We start from the raw sequence: 19,632 nt of genomic DNA on the forward strand, positions 1-19,632 counted from the left end.
TCCAGTTTTCACCTGTTGCTTGACATCCTGGTCCAGTTAGCATCCCTTTTCATTTGCAGAAGTTTCCCATTTGGATGATAAATTATATGGTCTCCCTACCTTACCATCTTTTCTTTTCACAGTAGCTAAAGTCATCTCTAAAAAATGTGGATCAAGGCCAGATCCGGTGGTTCACGCCTGTAATCCCAGCACTTTGGGAGGCCGAGGTGGGTGGATCATGGGGTCAGGAGATCTAGAGTATCCTGGCCAACATGGTGAAATTCCATCTCTACTAAAATACGAAAAGTAGTCAAGCGTGGTGGCGCGCTTGTAGTCCCGGCTACTCAGGAGGCTGAGGCGGGGGAAATCGCTTGAACCTGGGAAGTGGAGGTTACAGTGAGCCGCTCCACAGCACTCCAGCCTGGGCAACGCAACAGAGCAAGACTCCGTCTCAAAAAAAAAAAAAAAAAAAAAGTAAATGAAATCATGTCACTGTTCTGCTTAAACCTTCAAAGATTTCTTACTGTATTACAATAAAATCCAAATTCCTTATTGTGGTCTCCAAAGCCCTATAACCTAACCTAGCTACTTCTCATCTCTTCTGACTCTGTCCATCAGTTACATTCCAGCCTCACTGGCTTTCCATTCTTCCAGTAAGTCATTCCTTACCGGAACACTTATTCCTGCCTCCAAGCCTTTGCTTTTGCTGTTCCCTTTGACAATGCCTTATTCGTCTAGATCTCATAGCTGATTTGTTGTCATTTTAGTCTCATATCAAATATTAACTCTTCAGAGAGGCCTTCTCTGAAAACACAATCAAATGTTCCCAATCCCACCAAAGTTACCCTCTATTATACTGTTCTCTTATTTGTTAGTTTGTTTACTGCCTATCTTTCCACAGCAGAATGTAGTTCCATTATCATCTTGTTCACCTCTGGTTCCCAGGGTTACAGCATAGGCTCAATAAATACTTATTGAATAAATGAATCATAATCGATGAAAAAAATTAAAAATAATGACATCTTATGGAATCTGGCTATCAAACAGCAAAGATTAAAAGAACAAAAATACCTTATTTTTTTTCCTAACACTCTGTATTATCACCTGACATTATATTTATGGAGTTGTTTACTATTTGTCTCTCCTCAGTAAAATGAAATCTCCATGAGGGCAGGGACTTGGTTTTCACAGATGTATTCCCAGCACCTCTAAGAGTGCCTGGTATATAATAAGTGTTCAATAAATATTTATGGAATAACTTAACAATACCTGGGGTGACTAGGAAGCAGAGAAAGGGATATGCTTGGCCATATACCACTGGTAAGAATATTAATGCACAATTTCTGTAGGAAATTTGGCAATACAGTTGACTCCGGAACAACACAGGTTTGAACTTCATGGGTCCACTTACAAGAGAGTTTTTTCAAGAAATATATTGGAAAATTTTTTGGATTTCTAACAATTTGAAAAACTCACAGGCGAACTCCATAGCCTATAAAATGGAAAAAAACTAAGCAAAAGATATGTCCTGAATGCATAAAATACATGTAGATACTAGGCTATTCTATCCATTTACTACCATAAAGTCAACACAAATATACAAAGTTAAACTTTATCAAAATTTATGCACACAATCACTTACTGACCATACATGGTGACCTTTGCAGTTGACAGAAATGTAAAGATGCAATATTAAATCACATCTTTAAATTTATTTTTTATTTTCTTAATTTGTATCACAACTGCATAAAATTAACCATAGAATACACTGTACTACTGTGATAATACTGTACTACTACCACAGACATCTCCTGCTGCTGTGGTGGTGAGCTCAAGTGTGGTGAGTATCCACTTAAAATGCCATGTGACACTAATCAATTTCTGCATTACTTTCCACTAAACTGTATATTACAGTAAAAAGTGTTCTCTCCTGGGGTTTTTTTTTTCCACTTTTTTTTTTTTTTAAAATCATGTGTAGGGTAATATCGTAAACCTTGAATAACACCATGAAACCCATACAAAATGCTACTAGTGAGGCTGGATGTGCTCCCAGGAAGCAGAGAAAAGTCAAGACATCATAAGGAAAATTGAATTGCTTGAGATGCACCATAGATAGAGGTCTGCAGCTGTGGTTGTCCACTATTTCAGGCAGATGATTTATCTTGGAAACAGACGATGTAAACTTATGGTATTGACAAATACAGTATAGTACTGTAAATGTATTTTATCTTCCTTATGATCTTAACATTTTTCTCTCGCTTATTTTATCATAAGAGTACATATAACATACAAAACATGAGTGAACTGACTGCTTATGTTATTGGTAAGGCTTCCAGTCAACAGTAGGCTACTGGTAGTTAAGCTTTCCAGGAGTCAAATATTATATGTAAATTTTCAACTGCACGGGGGGTTAGCAACCCTAACCCCCATGTTATTCAAGGGTTAGCTACATATATCAAAAGTAGGGCATACCTTTTGACTCAGCAATCTAACTTCTAAGAGGAATTTAATAAACAAATGAACAAGAGTATAAAGATTATGAAGGAATTTTTCACTGGGTTCTTAGAGAAAATTTAGAAACGAAGGCATAATATCCATTAAGAGGAGGTCATAAAAACATGTATGGGGAGGACACATAGGTATGTATGTATTCACATGTGCATTCACAAGTAAACATTTGCATAGACATACATCAAAATGTTAACATTGGTTATCTTTGGATGGTGAGATTATGGGCAATTTTAATTTTCTTCTTTATACATTTATAAAAATTGTATAATTAGTTCAACAAAATTAACTATCTGAAAATATTCTGCTTTTATAAGTAAAAAACCAAAAACCCCCAAACTAAAAAGCCACAATAAACACAGAAACACACCTCATCAACTAAGTGAAGACTAAAGCCCGGGTTAAGAATAAAGAGTTCAGAAATGTCAACTTCATTATTAGATATGGCTTTCTTAAGTTCAAGCAAGTTACTTTCCCTTAGTCAATATTTATTTAAAAAAAAAAAAAAAAGAAAGATGTGAAAGTTGCTTCTTTTATCTCATTGCCTGTGAAGCTCAAGAGGGACAGGCCTGGGCTTAGAAACAACACAAAAAGTGGCAAAAGCTATCATTTATATGAGACCCTTTCCTTGCATTTGTCTCATTAAAAATTTAAAACCATCCTGCTAGGTAGGCATTAATGTTCTCAGGCTCAAAAGCTGAGAGCTGACAGAACTTTCCAAAACTCAAATAGTTGAGTTTCAGTTATGCTATGTTGGGGATATTGATTCAGAAGCCTCTCTGACCTCAGAGCCGTCAGGAAAAGCTACAGAAAAAAGGGCACTTGTAGACTTTATAACCTTGTAAGTCTCTCAATGCCTCTGATCTTTTACATGGTTATCATACCACCCTTATCTAACTTGCAAAAAAGATAAAACAAGAATAAGCTTGGAACTTTTAGAGAGCTGGAATAAGTATCTGGAGAAGCATGATTTAAATTGGGTACTGCTCTCTGGAACGTGCCCTTCATTTCGATTCAACTCAAAGGCTCCAGATCAAAATGCTTGCTTGAGTGGTCACAAGGGAGAGGAACAGTGAGAGAGCACACCCATGTACGTGTGTGAAAGACCACAAAAGACTAGGATAACGATGGCATCCGACCACTGAAGAGAGAAGCTGGACCAGAACGAGGGAAAATGGACAACACTTGGGAGGAAAGGAAGCAAGTGAGAAGGACAAAGTTAAACAGGCACTGAGAGAAGGGGCTAGAGGAATGAGGAGGAACTAGGAGGAAAGCAGTATTTTTTTCCTTCCACCTTTTCTCTCTCTACTCTTTTCCTTGATGATCTCAGTCACTATTAGGCCTTCAATACTCCTTTCTGTTTGCATGACTTCCAAATATCTCCACTCTTGCCTTTTCTCCAACTACTGAGCTGGCCACATCCATCTACATTTCCTATTAACACTGTAAATCCAACAGGTCCCACCTGAATTCAGCATCTCCTTCATCCCAAGCCTGCTGCTACTTTTATATGCACTTCTCTTATACTTGTCAAACATCCATCTAACCCATTCTCTCTCCCCATATTCTTTCAATCGTTCCTTCATCCAACAAATATTTATTGTGCATCATTATGTCCGCTACATTCAGCGACAGCCCTAGATATACCCATTCACTCATGAAGTCGGGTCATTTCTGTCTTGGAAATCTCTTCTGACTACTTCATGAGCTGCCTAACTCAACTAAATTTGTTACTAAGACGTACTGAGAATCCCTCTTGCTTGAAAAATAATATATATTAACTAGTTTTGTACGCTATTCATTCTATAGTGATCGTCTAGCACTTGGCACTGTACCTCGGGCACAGAAACCCAATGGAGGTTTAGGGACTGTAAACTAGCTGGAAAGGGAACAGGGGCCGCAGAAGCTAGGAAACGTCTTGAAGGAGTATTTGCATAGGAAGCATGGTAAACTGTATGATCTATACACATAACATCAGCTTGATAATCCTTGTGTTTCCGGGGGATGGCTCTGGGAGGCTGGGGAGATCGCTGGAAGCCTTCTGAGAGAAAAGCTCCACCTCCCACCCCTTGAGAAGGTCCTCAGTAACCACCTGATGAATGTATCACCTTATGAGGGGACCATGGATGTTGTGTTCGCCGTTGTAGCCCCAGCCCCTGCAACATCGGTCCATAGTAGGGATTCAATCAACATCTATGCAGGATTCTCCAAAGGCAGATAATTCACCACCTCATGAATGAGAAAAATGAAAGGGTTCTGGGGGAAGCAGAAACAGTGCGCGAGGTTTCCTTCTCTGTTCCTTCAGGGCTTGGTACGGGGTCATTGCTTGCTGAGGAAATAAATCGCCCTTCTGCACAACTTCAAAATCGGGCCCCTCGCTCTGCAGTCAGGCCCTGGAGCGCGGCCACCATCTGGCCCAGGCCCGCGCTTCTCTCCCTCCCAGCCTGGGCTCCTGTTACCTCCCTGCACGCATCTGTGCCCACCACAGACCCAACAATTACGGGCTCCCGCTTTCCTGCCTCAGCCAGGGCCAGTACACTCGAGCCCCCACGTCCCGCCGAGGCTCTGAGGACGCCCGCGGCCCCGGCCTGAGACCCCGGCCCCTGCAGCAGGCGCGCCAGGAGCTCGTCCATGTGCTCGCCCGCTTTCCAGCCGCAGTCCTCTCGGGCTTCAGCGTTGATCCCGGGAGGCCCGGCCGCCCGTGTCCCTGCCCCGGCCCGCCGCGCTCCCCGGGGCCCGAGAGGCCCGGAAGGAGGTAAGGCGGGAAGTGGCTGCAGCTGTGAGGAGCAAGGGGGTGGGAAGGGGGCGGCGGGCCCAGCAGAGGGTTGCGAAGACGCGCGCCCCCAGACGAGGCGACGCTCACTCACCACGGTCCGGCGGGGCAGGGCGCCGGGGGTCCGCGACAGGGCCCGGCGCAGCCTCCGCGACCGGCCCGGGCGGGCGCCCCCGGAGCTCTCGGAGCCGCTGTCGTCGGAGATCACGATGAAGTCCTCCATGGCTGCGGGCCCCGACCGAGCCAGCGCGCGGGCGGCCGGCGACCCAGGCAGCGGCGGCGGCGGCGGCGACTTCGGTTCCTGCTTCTGAGGTGGCGGCGGCGGCAGCGACAACCCGGGCCATCACCACGCCGGCCCCGCCCCGAGCCCCGCCCCGCCCCGCCCCGCCGGGCTGCCAAGCCCCGCCCACCGGCGGCGGGCTGCTGGGGTCAGGGCCGGGGTCGCTGTGCTTCGCGGCGGCGCGGGTCCTCCCTTCCCCAGGAGAGAGAGAGAGAAAAAAGAAAAATGGAGTCGCCACTGGCTTCGGCCGGTGTTGGGGGCAGGCGTACGAGACCCCGAGGCCGCGGGGACTTCCCCACCTGCTTCCAACTGACGTGAGGCGCGCCCAGCCCCAACCTAGCCCAGGTGTGAAGCTCCTCCCGGACCGAGAGGGCCTTGACTGAGGGGGCAGGGAGAGGAGTCCTGGCCCCCGAGTGACGGAGGGTGGGTGACCTGGATTCTGGCCGAGCTAGGGGAGACAGACCCCACTTTTTGGTGCAGATGCGCAAGTGTATCTGTAGGATAAATGCCTGAAAGTGGACTTACTGGTGCAAATGCCATGTTTTTGTAGTTTTGATAAATGATGCCAAATTATCCTCCTAAATTGTACCAGTTTTGCGGTTTCACTAACACTATGTGTCTCTCAGGAGTTTAAACTGAGATTTAGAGCAGGAGTGTCCCATCTTTTGGCTTCCCCGGGAAGAAGAATTGCCTTGGGCCATACATAAAATACACTAATGATAGCTGATGACCTAAAGGAAAAGAGTTGCGGCGGGGGGGAATCTCATAATGTTTTAATGGGCCGCTTGCGACTCAGGCAAGGGGTTAAACAAGCTTGGCGTAGACAGTTGTTCAGTTGGTATGAGGATCAGAAGCTGAAAAGGTGCACAAAAGAAGCCATGAAGCAGCAGAGGCCACGAATAATTAGACGTTGTGAATAGCAGAAGTTATAAAGGTGAAAAAGGTTGTCACTAGTGGAGGAATCGGTGGGTAGTTGGCTGCTTGTAGGGCAGGACCATTAAAATCAAGATAGGACCTATTGGTACACTAAATGTGGGGTATTGACAAAATTCTGCTGCTCAGGCTCCAACAATTTTGCCAAATATGTTAACAGATCCAAAGAATATGTGTTTAATAGGAGGGGGATTTGTTCCCAAAGGAATGGTTATCAGGTCTCTCTAAATACTGTCTAATGCAGTGTTTTTCACACTTTAGTGAGTATCAGAATCACCCAGAGTGTTTGTTAAAACAGATTGCGGCCAGGTGCGGTGGCTCACGCCTGTAATCTCAGCACTCTGGGAGGCCGAGGTGGGTGGATAACTTGAGGTCAGGAGTTCGAGACCAGCCTGGCCCACCTCATCTCTACTAAAAATACAAAAATTAGCTAGGCATGGTGGCAGACACCTGTAATCCCAGCTACTTGGGAAGCTGAGGCAGGAGAATTGCTTGAACGCAGGAGGCGGAGGTTGCAGTGAGCTAAGATCGCGCCATTGGACTCCAACCTGGGGGACACAGCGAGACTCCATCTCAAAAACAAAAACAAAAACAAGCAGCAAAACACAGAGCGCTGGGTTGCTGGTATGGTTTGGATCTGTGTCCCTGCACAAGTCTCATGTTGAATTGTAAGCTCCAATATTAGAGGTGGGGCCTGGTGGGAGGTGATGGGATCATGGGGGTGGTTTCTTATGAATAGTTTAGTACCATCCCTTTGGTACTGTCCTTGTGATAATGAGTTCTCTTGAGATCTGGTTGTTTAAAAGTGTGTGGCACCTCCCATCTCGCTCCTTTCCCCATGTTACCTCCACTCCCTCTTTGCCTTCCGCCTTGATAGTAAGCTTTCTGAGACCTCCCCAGAAGCAGATGCTACTGTGCTTCCTGTACTGCTTGCAGAACCGTGAGCCAATTAAACCCCTTTTCTTTATAAATTACTCAGTCTCAGGTATTTCTTTACAGCAATTCGAGAATGAACTAACAATCACACATCAGATTTTCTGACTGAGAAAAAGAATTTTGGGGGTGGGGCCCTGAAATTTGCATTTCTAACAAGTGCCCAGGTGATGTTGATGCTGCTAGTCTGGGGACCACACTGTGAGAACCACTGGTCTGGTGGACAGGGAGTTTATGCCCAGCAGATTTCAGACATTCTGGTCCAATGGGTGAAGCCACCCTTATGAAAGGATTCATTAAGTTGTCTTCATCTAAAGCTATTAAACATTTAAGATTGTGGTCTCTCACACCTGTAATCCCAGCACTTTGGGAGGCCGAGTTGGGAGAATAGCTTGAGGCCAGGAGTTTGAGACTAGTCTGCGCAATATAGCAAGATCCTATCTCTACAAAAATAAAAACAAATTAGCCAGGTGTGGTGGCGCATGCCTGTAGTCCTAGCTATTCAGGCAGCTGAGGCAGGAGGATCCCTTGAGCCCAGGAGGTAGAGGCTGCAGTGAGCTATGGTAGTGCCACTGCACTCCAGTCAGGGCAATAGGGTGAGACCCTGTCTCAATAAAACAAAATGAAACAAAATACACAACCATTTAGTTTGTTTAACTACCTGTTTGCTGAAACACTGTCTTCTCTAAGTTTCTGTGATGCTGTACTTCTCTCACCACTTTTTTTTAAGTCTCCTTAGCTGACTCCTATTTCCCTACTCACTCCTTAAACTCTTGATGTCCCTTAGAGTCCTGACATCGGCCACCTTTACACACTGGACCTCTCCCTATACAATCTCAACTATTCCCTGGCTTCAGTGATTGGTTTTATGCCAACGGCTGCCGTGAGTTTATCTCAGCCCAGCCCTCTCCTTAAAACTCCAGTTTATGCATCCAAACATCTGCTGAAGTTCGTAGGCCTCTCAGGTTGAATATGTCTAAAGCCAAACTCACCCTCATGCTCCCCACACCCACACAAAAGCCTGCTTTCTGTCTGTGTTCCCTGTCTTATGGTGATGGCTCCAGCAGCCAGCGATTGCTGAAGTGAAAAACCTGAGCACTGCACTTGATTTCTCCCCTTTCCTAAACAAGTCCTGTCTGTTTTACCTCCTACACACCTCCTGCATCCCTCTACTTCTTTTTTTTTTTTTTTTTTTTTTTTTGAGATGGAGTCTTACTTTGTCACCCAGGCTGGAGTGCAGTGGCGGGATCTCGGCTCACTGCAAGCTCCACCTCCTGGGTTCACGCCATTCTCCTGCCTCAGCCTCCCGAGTAGCTGGGACTACAGGCGCCTGCCACCACGCACGGCTAATTTTTTCATATTTTTAGTAGAGACAGGGTTTCACTGTGTTAGCCAGGATGGTCTCGATCTCCTGACCTCGTGATCCACCCATCTCGTCCTCCCAAAGTGCTGGGATTACAGGCTTGAGCCACCGCGCCTGGCCTCCTCTACTTCTTTTGGCCTCTCCTGCTGATTCTAGCCAAGCTCTGGCCTACTCTACTGTAGCAAGACACAAGAGTGTTCAGATTTTATCTTTCTCATCAACCATCCTGCCTGAAATACAGGAAACTCAGGACCCCTGGTGGTATAATATGAGAACACCTTAAAAGTATCCTGCCCTTACTTGGCAACCCAGGTGGGATGAATGCTGGCTCTGAAGTTGCCTTCCTTAAAACTATGAGTAATGTCACTTACGTTTGTGTGGCCATCCTGGATTTGTCTTGAAGTGCACCATTTACCCAAGACTTCCAAAATGATTGTATGTTTTGCAGAAATTTGTGTAGTTTTTTTAAGGTGGTACTTTTTCATAGACTCACTCCCCCCAAACCATACATTAGTCTCATGTAAAATGAGAGGCTAATGTAGTATTTTATGCAGCCAGTGAATACTGTATTTGGTGAGTACCTGCTAGATGCTAGGTATTATGTTAGGGGTCGGGGATAAAGCAGTGAGCAGGGCAGCTATTGCTTTTGTTCTCAAAGAGCTTAGCAGTTAAGGAAGTATCGCTAGTTGGTTAATGAAGAAAAAAATGTTTCTTTTCTTTTAAAATAATTTTTAATGAAAAATTTATACATGAAAAAATGTGTGAAGATGCAAATCAAAACCACATTGAGATCCTACTTTATACCCATTTAGGATGGCTATTTTTTTAAAAAACAGAAAACAAATTTGCTCAAGGATATGGAGAAATTGGAACCACTGTGTGTTGCTGGTAGGAATGTAAAATGGAGAAGCAGCTGTGAAAAATAGTTTGGCAGTTTCTCAAAAGTTAGACATAGAATTACCATATGATTCAACAATTCTACTCCTAGATATTTGCCCAGAAAAATGGAAAACGGGGACTCAAACAGGTACTTGTCTGCAAATCTTCACAGCAGCATTATTTGTAATAGCCAAAAGGTAGAAACAAGTATTCCTCAGTAGATGAATGGATTAGTTTTGGGGTGGGGGGAGGGGGGAGGGATAGCATTAGGAGATATACCTAATGTAAATGACGAGTTAATGGGTGCAGCACACCAACATGGCACATGTATACCTATGTAACAAACCTGCACGTTGTGCACATGTACCCTAGACCATAAAGTATAATAAAAACAAACAAAGAAATAGCAAAATAGGCAGAAAGTAATCATAGAGTCTGGATTTGCTCTATGACACTGGAATTGCTTAAAAAAAAAAAGTGGTATATACATATAATAGAATAATATATTCAGCCATAAAAAGGAATTAAATTCTGATAACATGCCACAACATGGATGAACCTTCAGAATATTATGCTAAGTGAAATAAGCCAGATACAAAAGGACGAATATACAATTCCATTTACATGAAGTACCTAGAATAGGCAAATTCACAGAGACAGGTAATGGAATAATGGTTTTCAGGGGTTGGGGATGGGGAGGATGGGGGGTTTTTGTTTAATGGGGAGAATGGGGAGTTCTTATTTAATGGGTATTGAGTTTCTGCTTGGGATGACAAAGAGTTCTGGAAATGGATGGTGGTGATGGTTGCACAACTTTGTGAATGAACTAATGCCACTGAATTGTACACTTAAAATGGTTATAATGGTAAATGTTGTGTTATGTCTATTTTACCAAAATAGAACGCACTATATGCATAGTTTTCTTTCATAAATTTTAAAAGCATTATAGACAAGGCTAAAGGCCCCTTTTGCCACCTCCCCCATCCAGATTCCCAATTTCCCTTTTTCAGTGCTATTATGTTTATTCCTCTAGAGCTGCTTCTATGTATTTACCTGAATTCATATGTACTTACTAAAATTACATGCATTTTTAGCTTTATGCAATTGCATATCTGCTCTGGTATTGAGTTGTTTTTTTTTTTTTTTTTGAGATGGAGTCTCACTCTGTCACCCAGGCTGCAGTGCAGTGGCACGATCTTGGCTCACCACAACCTCCTCCTCCCAGGTTCAAGTGATTCTCCTGCCTCAGCGTCCCAAGTAGCTGGAAGTAGCTGGGCATGCACGCCACCATGCCTGGCTAACTTTTGTATTTTTTTTCTTTAGTAGAGATGGGGTTTCACTATGTTGACCAGTCTGTTCTTGAACTCCTGACCTTGTGATCCACCTGCCTTGGCCTCCCAAAGTGCTGGGATTACAGGTGTGAGCCACCGCACCCGGCCTGCTGTAGAGATTTGAAACCGTCATTTGTGGTAAAAACACTCTAAATACAAAGCTTCCTGCCTTATTAATGGAGATATATATATATATATTTTGGTGGTGGTTATTTATCTTTAAAAGATTTTTTCTTTTTTCTATTTTTCGTTACATGGCAGGGTCAGTGCCTGCAGACCCGCTTTTGTTTATGCTAAAGCCAGCTAGCTCAAGTTTCTCCCTGCTGTAGGGAACATTCTGTCCCTTCTGCTGGATTCCAGGTCTAATCTTCCAGTTTCAGAGCACTCTTAGCTTTTCCACTGGATTGCTTCAGCAGGCGGCCTCTCAGTTTACATAACTTTATTTAAATCATTTTCTTATCCTTTCTCCCTGCTTCCTTCCCATCTTCAAATTTGCTGTGATATCAAGGTCTTTGTAAAAATTTTGTTTCATTCCCTGTGTTCAAAGATGATACATCCTTATTTGAGAAAATTAAAGCAATTGAGAATGGTTACGAAGCAGAATGTTAACTCCATCATATTTTGATAACATCTTTCCAGATATCTCTAAATGGCTGATACTCACATGTGCAAAATTTTTACATCCATATTGTATCACAGTTGGTTTTCTTAAATTAATATGTCCTTATGGTTTTCTGTGTCAGTGAACATGGATCTATAGTATCCATATTGTCTATTTTATGGCTCACATTTTAAAATAGTGTTTTTGCTCTTATATAGAAAACCACAAAGAAGCAAGTAAAAAAATATACCACGTTCTCCCATTCTTGGTATCCCTCATTGAACAGTTTGTAAAATTAAAAGAAACATCTTGTGAGTTCAGAAAATTCTTGCAACAAAACTTACAAAATAAAAAGTGAAAGTTGAAAGCCACCCTCTCTTTCCTAGTTCTTCTTCCTAACACTAAATACCCGTATTAGTTTCTTATAAATCCTTCAAAATGTATTTACTTACTACACATACTTATCTGTTTTAGCACACCCCAAAAAATCGCACTGTACAGTTATTTACTTTGCCTTTTTTTTCATTTATCATGGGCATTATTTCCTAACTGCATTTTTTCCATACTGTCTCTTTTTAACAGCTTACGTTAAAAAGTTATTTGTTAGGCTGTGCCACAATTTATGTAATTGGTTTTCTATCATGGATATTTTGGTTGTTTCTAGGGTTTTTATTCTTGTAGTTTTGTTATTACTATTATCAATTATGTTACAACAACGTCTTTGAGCTTCTAAGAAGTCTTGCCAGCATATCTGCAGGGAAATTCTTTTTTTTTTCTTGTGAGATGGAGTCTTGCTCTGTCACCCAGGCTGGAGTGCAGTGGCGCAATCTCAGCTCACTGCAAGCTCTGCCTCTCGGGTTCACACCATTCTCCTGCCTCAGCCTCCCGAGTGGCTGGGACTACAGGCACCCGCCACCACGCCTGGTTAATATTTTTGTATTTTTAGTAGAGATGGGGTTTCACTGTGTTAGCCAGGATGGTCTTGATCTCCTGACCTTGTGATTCACCCGCTTTGGCCTCCCAAAGTGCTGGGATTACAGGCATGAGCCACTGCACCCGGACTGGGAAATTCTTAAGTATGGGGAACTGGGTTAGAAGATGTGTGTTTTACATATTGATAGAAATTACCAAATTGTCATCCAGAAAGGTTACACCAATAAGAACACTTGAGAGTGCCTGTTTCCCCGAATTCTTCAAGCACTGGTTATCAAACTTTTTAGTTGTTGCCAGTCAAATAATTTAAGTTGGTATCTTGTGCCAATTGCCTTTACTTCATTATGAGTGAAGTTAAGATACTGTTAAATTGCTCATTGGCTATTTGTAGCTTTTTCTTTAAACTCTGTTCATATACATTGACTTTTTTTCTCCTACGCTGTTCATCTTTTTCAGTAACAGTGAAATTTGTACGAGTAGCTAACATTTACAAAGTACTGCATTGCTTGCATATTCAACAAGACACCAAATAATGAACATTTAGAGTGTTTACAGTATTATCTTGCAGCTTTAAACATTCTTGCACATACATCTTTGTCCTCTGGACCAGATACTGTTTAAGTTAAATTTCTAGAAGTGGAATTGCTGATTTAAAGTTGAATTCTTTGTCCACATGTTCCAAATAGCATTGTGTGATAGGGAAGTGGTCCAAGTGAGGAAGTAGGAAAGACAGGAACTATAAGCAGTTGCTCCTAATTGCAAGGCCAATCAGCTCTAAATTAGAGTTGAGTTAGCAGGCTAATTGATGATATCATCCTAGCTGCTTTCATCAGTAAGCTTCGTAAAATCCTAACTCTCCTTCTCTATTTGAGAGCCCAGACCTCCTGGGAGTCTGCAAATTCTAGGGTTAAAAAAAAAAAGGGAAAAATAATTTTGTAATTTCCAGGTGAGCGATAGTATTAAAAATTATAAGCACAGGCCGGGCGCGGTGGCTCAAGCCTGTAATCCCAGCACTTTGGGAGGCCGAGACGGGCGGATCACGAGGTCAGGAGATCGAGACCACCCTGGTGAACACGGTGAAACCCTGTCTCTACTAAAAAATACAAAAAACTAGCCGGGCAAGGTGGCGGGCGCCTGTAGTCCCAGCTACTCAGGAGGCTGAGGCAGGAGAATGGCGTAAACCCGGAAGGCAGAGCTTGCAGTGAGCTGAGATCTGGCCACTGCACTCCAGCCTGGGCGACAGAGCGAGACTCCATCTCAAAAAAAAGAAAGAAAAAAAAAAGCACATTCTGAATCACACATTCTGAATCATTTTATGACCATACAATTCCAACATTGGCTTTATATTTCTGTTTCCAATTGCCTGCGTTGGTGCATAATGTTTTAAGGCACTATGGTAGTTCATGAATTTTAATTAAGTGAAGGGAAGTAGTGGGAGAATTGAGCCAGTTTACTTATGGGGCAGGTGGCTTCCGGGGCAAGCAGAGCTCAAAAGAACCTGGGCAAAAGCAATCCTTTAAATTAGAAGAATGTAGGAAATGATTTGAGGGAGGATGAATTGCATAAATCCTGTGTTTGTACAAATTGTTCATTAGCAGCAAGTATAGTAGGAAACAATGACATTGTTTTGCATTTCTGACTTGAGTAATAAATGGATTAGGATACCAATTCAAGCCAAATTGCATTAATGACCACAATGTCCACCTTAGTTTTACAGGAGTTATTGGGTAACTGCATTAAACCAGGCATTCCAGGATTGTTTGGAGGCGGTTTTGACCAAGTATGAGGTCTACCTTGAGGTAGCGAAGAACTGAAGTTATTAACACCATTTTGTACAGAATAATTATCTGAACATTTTCTGCATTCATTTTATTGACAAAATCAAATGGACAAAAATTGGTGTGCTCTCAAGTTTTGTTCTAATATGCATTTATTTAATAAGGATATATAAAGTGCTATTTTTTCTTTTTTCCAGTGTTACTTTCTTGTGAAAAAAGACATCCAAGACAAAAATCTACTACTCACATTAAGTTGTCCTTTGTCCTAGTTACCATTACATACATATTCAGTTTTACATATTTTAACAATATTGTGGCTAGACTTTGGATTTATACATTTCACTTAGCATACCATGAATATTTTCCAGTTTCACTCATCTGTTTGTTATCTCCCTTTATGCTCTTGCCTTATACATTCTTTGTTGACCACCATCACCAGGCAAGTGTTGTTTGCCCAGGTGTGTAAGCCTGTACATATTTCTCCATAATCATGTAAGCCTCTCCAAAGATATAGACATATGTACACACATACAAATATATAAAAATATGTAAATGTGAATTTGTCATTTGCTTTTACTAAAGTGAAATCATAAACTATATTTCTTAACCACATTTTTTTTTGCTTAATTAATCAGGACAGCCACCAGATCAATAGCTACAGATCCAGCTTGTTTTAAATAGTGACATAATTATTCCTACTGTAGAGGTACATGTTTATTTACTTTTTCCCCGTTGATGGTCACTCAAGCTGTTTTCATGTTTTTTGTCATTACAGTGTCACAGTAAGTCTCAGATTCAACCTTACATTGTTAGGACTAGGATCACTAGATCAAAGGGCATGTATATTTTTGGTTTTAGTGTATAAGGCCATGTTACTTACTTTAAAAGGTTGTAGGGCGTATCACCCAGTATCAATGTGTAGACCTTATTTGGATCTCAGTTCAAACAAAATATAAAAAGTATGACATTTATAAGACAGTTGGAAATTTGAACACAGGGTCAGGTGTTGTGGCTCATGCCTGTAATCCCAGGTCCTGGGGAGGCTGAGGTAGGAAGATCACTTGAGCCCAGGAGATCAAGGCTGCAGTGAGCTATGATCATGCCACTGCACTCCAGCCTGGGCAGAAGAGCAAGACCCTGTCTCTTAAAAAAAAATTTGAACACTTTGTAGATGTTTCACTAAATTAAGGACTTTTTGGTTTTCTTTTTTTTTTTTTAGATGTAATAATGGTCAAGAAACATTCTGAAATATTTATGGATAAAATAATTTGCTTCAGAAAGGTATTGGGGAGAGAGAAATAGATGGAAACAGGGATAAAATGAATGGCCATGAATTGACAATTACTGGAGCTGGTATAATGAGAGTCCATTATGCCGCTGTCTTCTTTTAGATATGTTAGAAGTTGTCCATAATAATAATTTTATAAAGCTGTAATAATTCACCTTATATTATCAATGTATGAGAAAAATGATTACCTTACATTTCCCTTGGTAATGGGTGTTACTACTTTTATTTTTCTCAATCTGATGTGTGCAAAGAGGTATTTGTTGCTATAATTTGTATTTACCTTAATGCTAGTGAGGTTGATTATCTTGAGAAAGTGTAACGCTTCCTTTTTGGCAGCTAGCAGTCAGGTTATGGTGTTCCCAAACATAAAGAATACTTTCTAGAATATAAATAGGATATAGACAAGGCTACTGCATGACCATGTCTGGAACAAAATAGAGACAAAGCCATTTTGCAACCATGGAAACAATAAAACATTCTCCACTTCTAACTGGAGTGACTGCTGCTCATTTACCAATGACGACTGTAGTCTTACCTTAGTCCTCCTTCCTAGATAAAAATTAAGATATCCCAGCCACTGCATTGCCCTAACTTATTAACAACCCTCAACCCACAGTGAATCCTCACTTCTCTAGCTTTTCTCGAAATAATCTAGCACAAGCCCAAATTCTATGAGAAGCCCCTTTCAGTTCCTTGTTGAGACCTCTACAGTTCCTTTGGAGTGCTTTCCCCCGTCCTGCAGTAAGGTAAATAAACCAAACTATTTTCTACTATAGAAATGTCCCTGATGGCCTTCAGTCAGTGGGCTTTGAAACAGTCTTTTTAAAGTTTGTCTATTTGGATTTCTTCTTCTTTGGAACGTTTTCCCAATTCAGTGGGTAGTTTTGAAATTTTTCCTTTTGTCTGAGAGTCAGTTTCATTTTTACCTACCCCACTCCTTAAGAATATTTTTCTGGCTAGGCGTGGTAGCTGCAATCCCAGCACTTTGGGAGGCCGAGGTGGGCGGATCACCTGAGGTTAGGAGTTCAAGACCAGCCTGGCCAACATGGTGAAACCTTGTCTCTACTAAAAAAAAAATTAGCTGGGCACGGTGGCGGGTGCCTGTAATCCCAGCTACTAGGGAGGCTGAGGCAGGAGAATCGCTTAAACCTGGGAAGTGGAGGTTGCAGTGAGCCAAGATTGCACCACTGCACTCCAGCCTGGGCAACAAGAGCCAGACTCCGTCTTAAAAAAAAAAAAATTGTTTTTGTGGGTAAATAGGTGCATATATTTATGGGTTACATAAGACACTTTGATACAGGCATGCAATGCGTAACAATTACATCCGGGTAAATGGGGATAAACCTCAAGCATTTATCCTTTGTGTTACAAACTCTCCAATTATACTCTTTTTAAAAAACATACAATTAAATTATTTTTGACTATAGTCCCCCCCGTTATGCTAGCAAATACTAGGTCTTACTCGTTCTAACTACTTTTTTGGTACCCGTTAATCATCCCCACTTCCTCCCAACCCCTGTTCTTTTCTAGGATCCATATATACTACCTAGAGTAAGTAAAAGATAAGGATTCCCATTCAGGTTAGATCACTCCAGGTTTGATGACATTAGCAAGTGTTTTCAGGGTTTTGTCAATTCACCAGTAAGACCACTGGAGGTTGAGGCTGCAGTGTTGCTAAGTTGGACCTCCTTTTGCTCTAGACTCTTTTCTTAACTACCAATCTAGTTTGGCTGATGCTGATAATGTGCGTGCTCACACGTGTGTGTGTGTATTTGTGTGAGTGCGTTTACCACTTATTGCTCATTTTGTAAAGTATTGAGGGAGAAAATTGCTAATGCATTTTCATTTCATCATCTTATCAGAAGTCTGGTATTTCTATTATATTTTGCTTTATATATTTACAAGTGCTTATGTGAGATATATAAAAATTCAAGTTAATTGTTATTTTTCTGATATGAAGTATCACCATTTGTCCCTTTTAGTGCCTTTCATCTTAGAGTCATTGGTTACATAATATTACAACATACATAACAATTCTTTGATGTGCTGGGAAAATATTGATATTTAAGCCCACATGTTTTTATCCAGTATGTAACTTTCACCATTCAAATAACTAGACAGAGTCTTCCTTTGCCTTAAAGAAGATTGTCACAGTGGAACCAGAATACAAAAAGACATATTCTTGGCTTGTGAATGTCAGAGCTGGGGCTCAGGTGTAAGACATTCTGAGCCAGTTTCTTCCCCCTCAGAGTAAGTCATGTTGTTTGCTCCATTAGTTCTATTTCCTTAGATGTGACTTCTCTCCTTCGTGCGGGGTGGTGTTTCTCATTTTTAGTGTTAGAGTTTTCCTCAAATTTTTTGCCATTCTTGGTTGGGTGTTTGTCTTAATTCTTGAAGTTCCCTGTTAGCTCACATGTGAGTGCTGGATTTTTTCATAGCACCTTGTTGCCAGTAATTTCAGGAAAGAATTTGGACTTGCAATGGGATAGGGTTTGCTAGCATCCAGTCTTCTGGGACAGGCACGTGTGTGTGTTGGGGGAAACCACATAGGTACCATGGGCACTGCAACGCCCTGCCTCTCTGGCTCGGGCGCTCACACTCGCACTTACTGCTCTTAAGCGTCTGCTGCCAGTTGCTTTGCAAATGCTGAAGAAGGTTACTCTTAGGTGCCCAGGGCTCACTCCTGTTTCCTCATATCTGCTGCCCCTGAGGTTGGAGATCCATCAAGTTGATCTTACCTTTTGTTGTGGTTTTCTCCTCTGGATGTTTTAGGTTATGATTTTCTCCTTCAGTCTGATACCATTTGCTCTCCATTTTTCTGGGATTTCCTTATAATTCCTGCAGACTAATGATTGTCAACATATCAGGCCCCAACACTACTCTAATCAATTTTCTCTCCTTCGCACACTTCCTGAGAGAGTCATCTACATGAGCAGGCTCCATTTTCTAGCCTCATATTCACTTCTCAACCCACTCCAATCTAGCGTCCACTCCTCATTAGTCAGCAGAGATAGTGCTCACTCAGGTCCCCTGACCTCTATGGTGGTTTTAAAACATGTCCACAAATTCCTTAGAAGTCCTCCTTCAAAAGGCTGCATCTAATTTCCCTCCCTTTAAGTGTGGGTTGTACTAGGTTGACTTGCGTATGATAAATAGAATGTGTCAGAAGTGATGGCAGGTGATTTCCAAGTCTGGCCTGAAAAAGACAATGTGACTGCAGCGTTTCTCTCCTGGATAGATTGCCTGCTCTGGGAGAGCCAGCTATGAGTGGGCCTTGTTGGATGAGGATCCTCCAGGCCTACTGGCCTTTTAGATGGCTGCAGCCTCATGAGACACTGATCCCAAATCTCTCAGCTAAGCAGCTCCTGGATCCTTCACTTTCAGAAATTGCATGAGTATCTTCGTCTGTTAATGCTGCTGTGGCAGAATACCCAAGACTAGGTAATTTATAAAGAACAGAAATTCATTTCCTCACTGTTTCTGGAGGCTGGGAAGTCCAAGATCAAGGTGCCAGCACTGGTACGTGGTGAGGGCCTTCTTGTTGCATCCTCTGGGAGAGAGGAATGCTGTGTCCTCACATGGTTGAAGAGGAGAGGAGTGAGCTAAGCAAATGCTGCAAGAAGCCTCCTTTATAGGGGCCTCAGTCCCATTAATGAGAGGAAATCTCATGGCCTAATTATCTCATAAACACCCCACCTCTTAATACTGTCGCATTGGCCACACCTGAATTTTGGAGGGGACACATTCAAACCACAGCAATCAGTTAATATATATTTGTTGTTGTAAGGTGCTGAAGTTTAGGGTAATTTGTTACACAGCAATAGAGAAGGAATACAACCTACACATTGTTATATCTAAAGGATGCTGCGACTTCTGGGCAGCATTTGACACCGCTGACCTCTCCCTCTCTGAAACACTCTTCCTTTTAATTCCACGACACTGCATTCTTCTACCTCCCAATCCTTCCTTCTCATTCCTTTGCCAGTTCTTTCTCTATAGTCATTTCAGTGATGAGCTCTTTAAAGTCCAAAGTCCCTCTTCTCTTTTCAATCT

The 19,632-nt window shown here is 42.2% G+C and overlaps 1 protein-coding gene and 1 long non-coding RNA gene across 6 annotated transcripts in view; one reads left to right on the forward strand and one right to left on the reverse strand.

Moving 5' to 3' along the window:
- Positions 1–5,486, reverse strand: part of LOC105480933 (SUMO interacting motifs containing 1) — a 93,301-nt gene extending 87,815 nt beyond the window's left edge. For all 4 annotated transcript variants that reach the window (XR_986681.3, XR_011624415.1, XM_071098061.1 and 1 more), the window contains exon 1: positions 5,355–5,486. Coding sequence is in view for 2 of the 4 variants with exons in the window: in XM_071098061.1 (XP_070954162.1) it covers positions 5,355–5,483 (129 nt within the window). In the remaining 2 variants the exon portion in view is untranslated. The remainder of the gene's footprint in view (positions 1–5,354) is intronic.
- Positions 5,487–5,752: 266 nt separating this feature from the next.
- Positions 5,753–19,632, forward strand: part of LOC139363689 (uncharacterized) — a 66,331-nt gene continuing 52,451 nt past the window's right edge. For both annotated transcript variants that reach the window (XR_011624416.1, XR_011624417.1), the window contains exon 1: positions 5,753–5,885. This is a non-coding gene — a long non-coding RNA (uncharacterized lncRNA). The remainder of the gene's footprint in view (positions 5,886–19,632) is intronic.

The sequence above is a fragment of the Macaca nemestrina genome, chromosome 6, assembly GCF_043159975.1.
Source record: "Macaca nemestrina isolate mMacNem1 chromosome 6, mMacNem.hap1, whole genome shotgun sequence".
In the NCBI taxonomy this organism is placed as follows: Eukaryota; Metazoa; Chordata; class Mammalia; order Primates; family Cercopithecidae; genus Macaca; species Macaca nemestrina.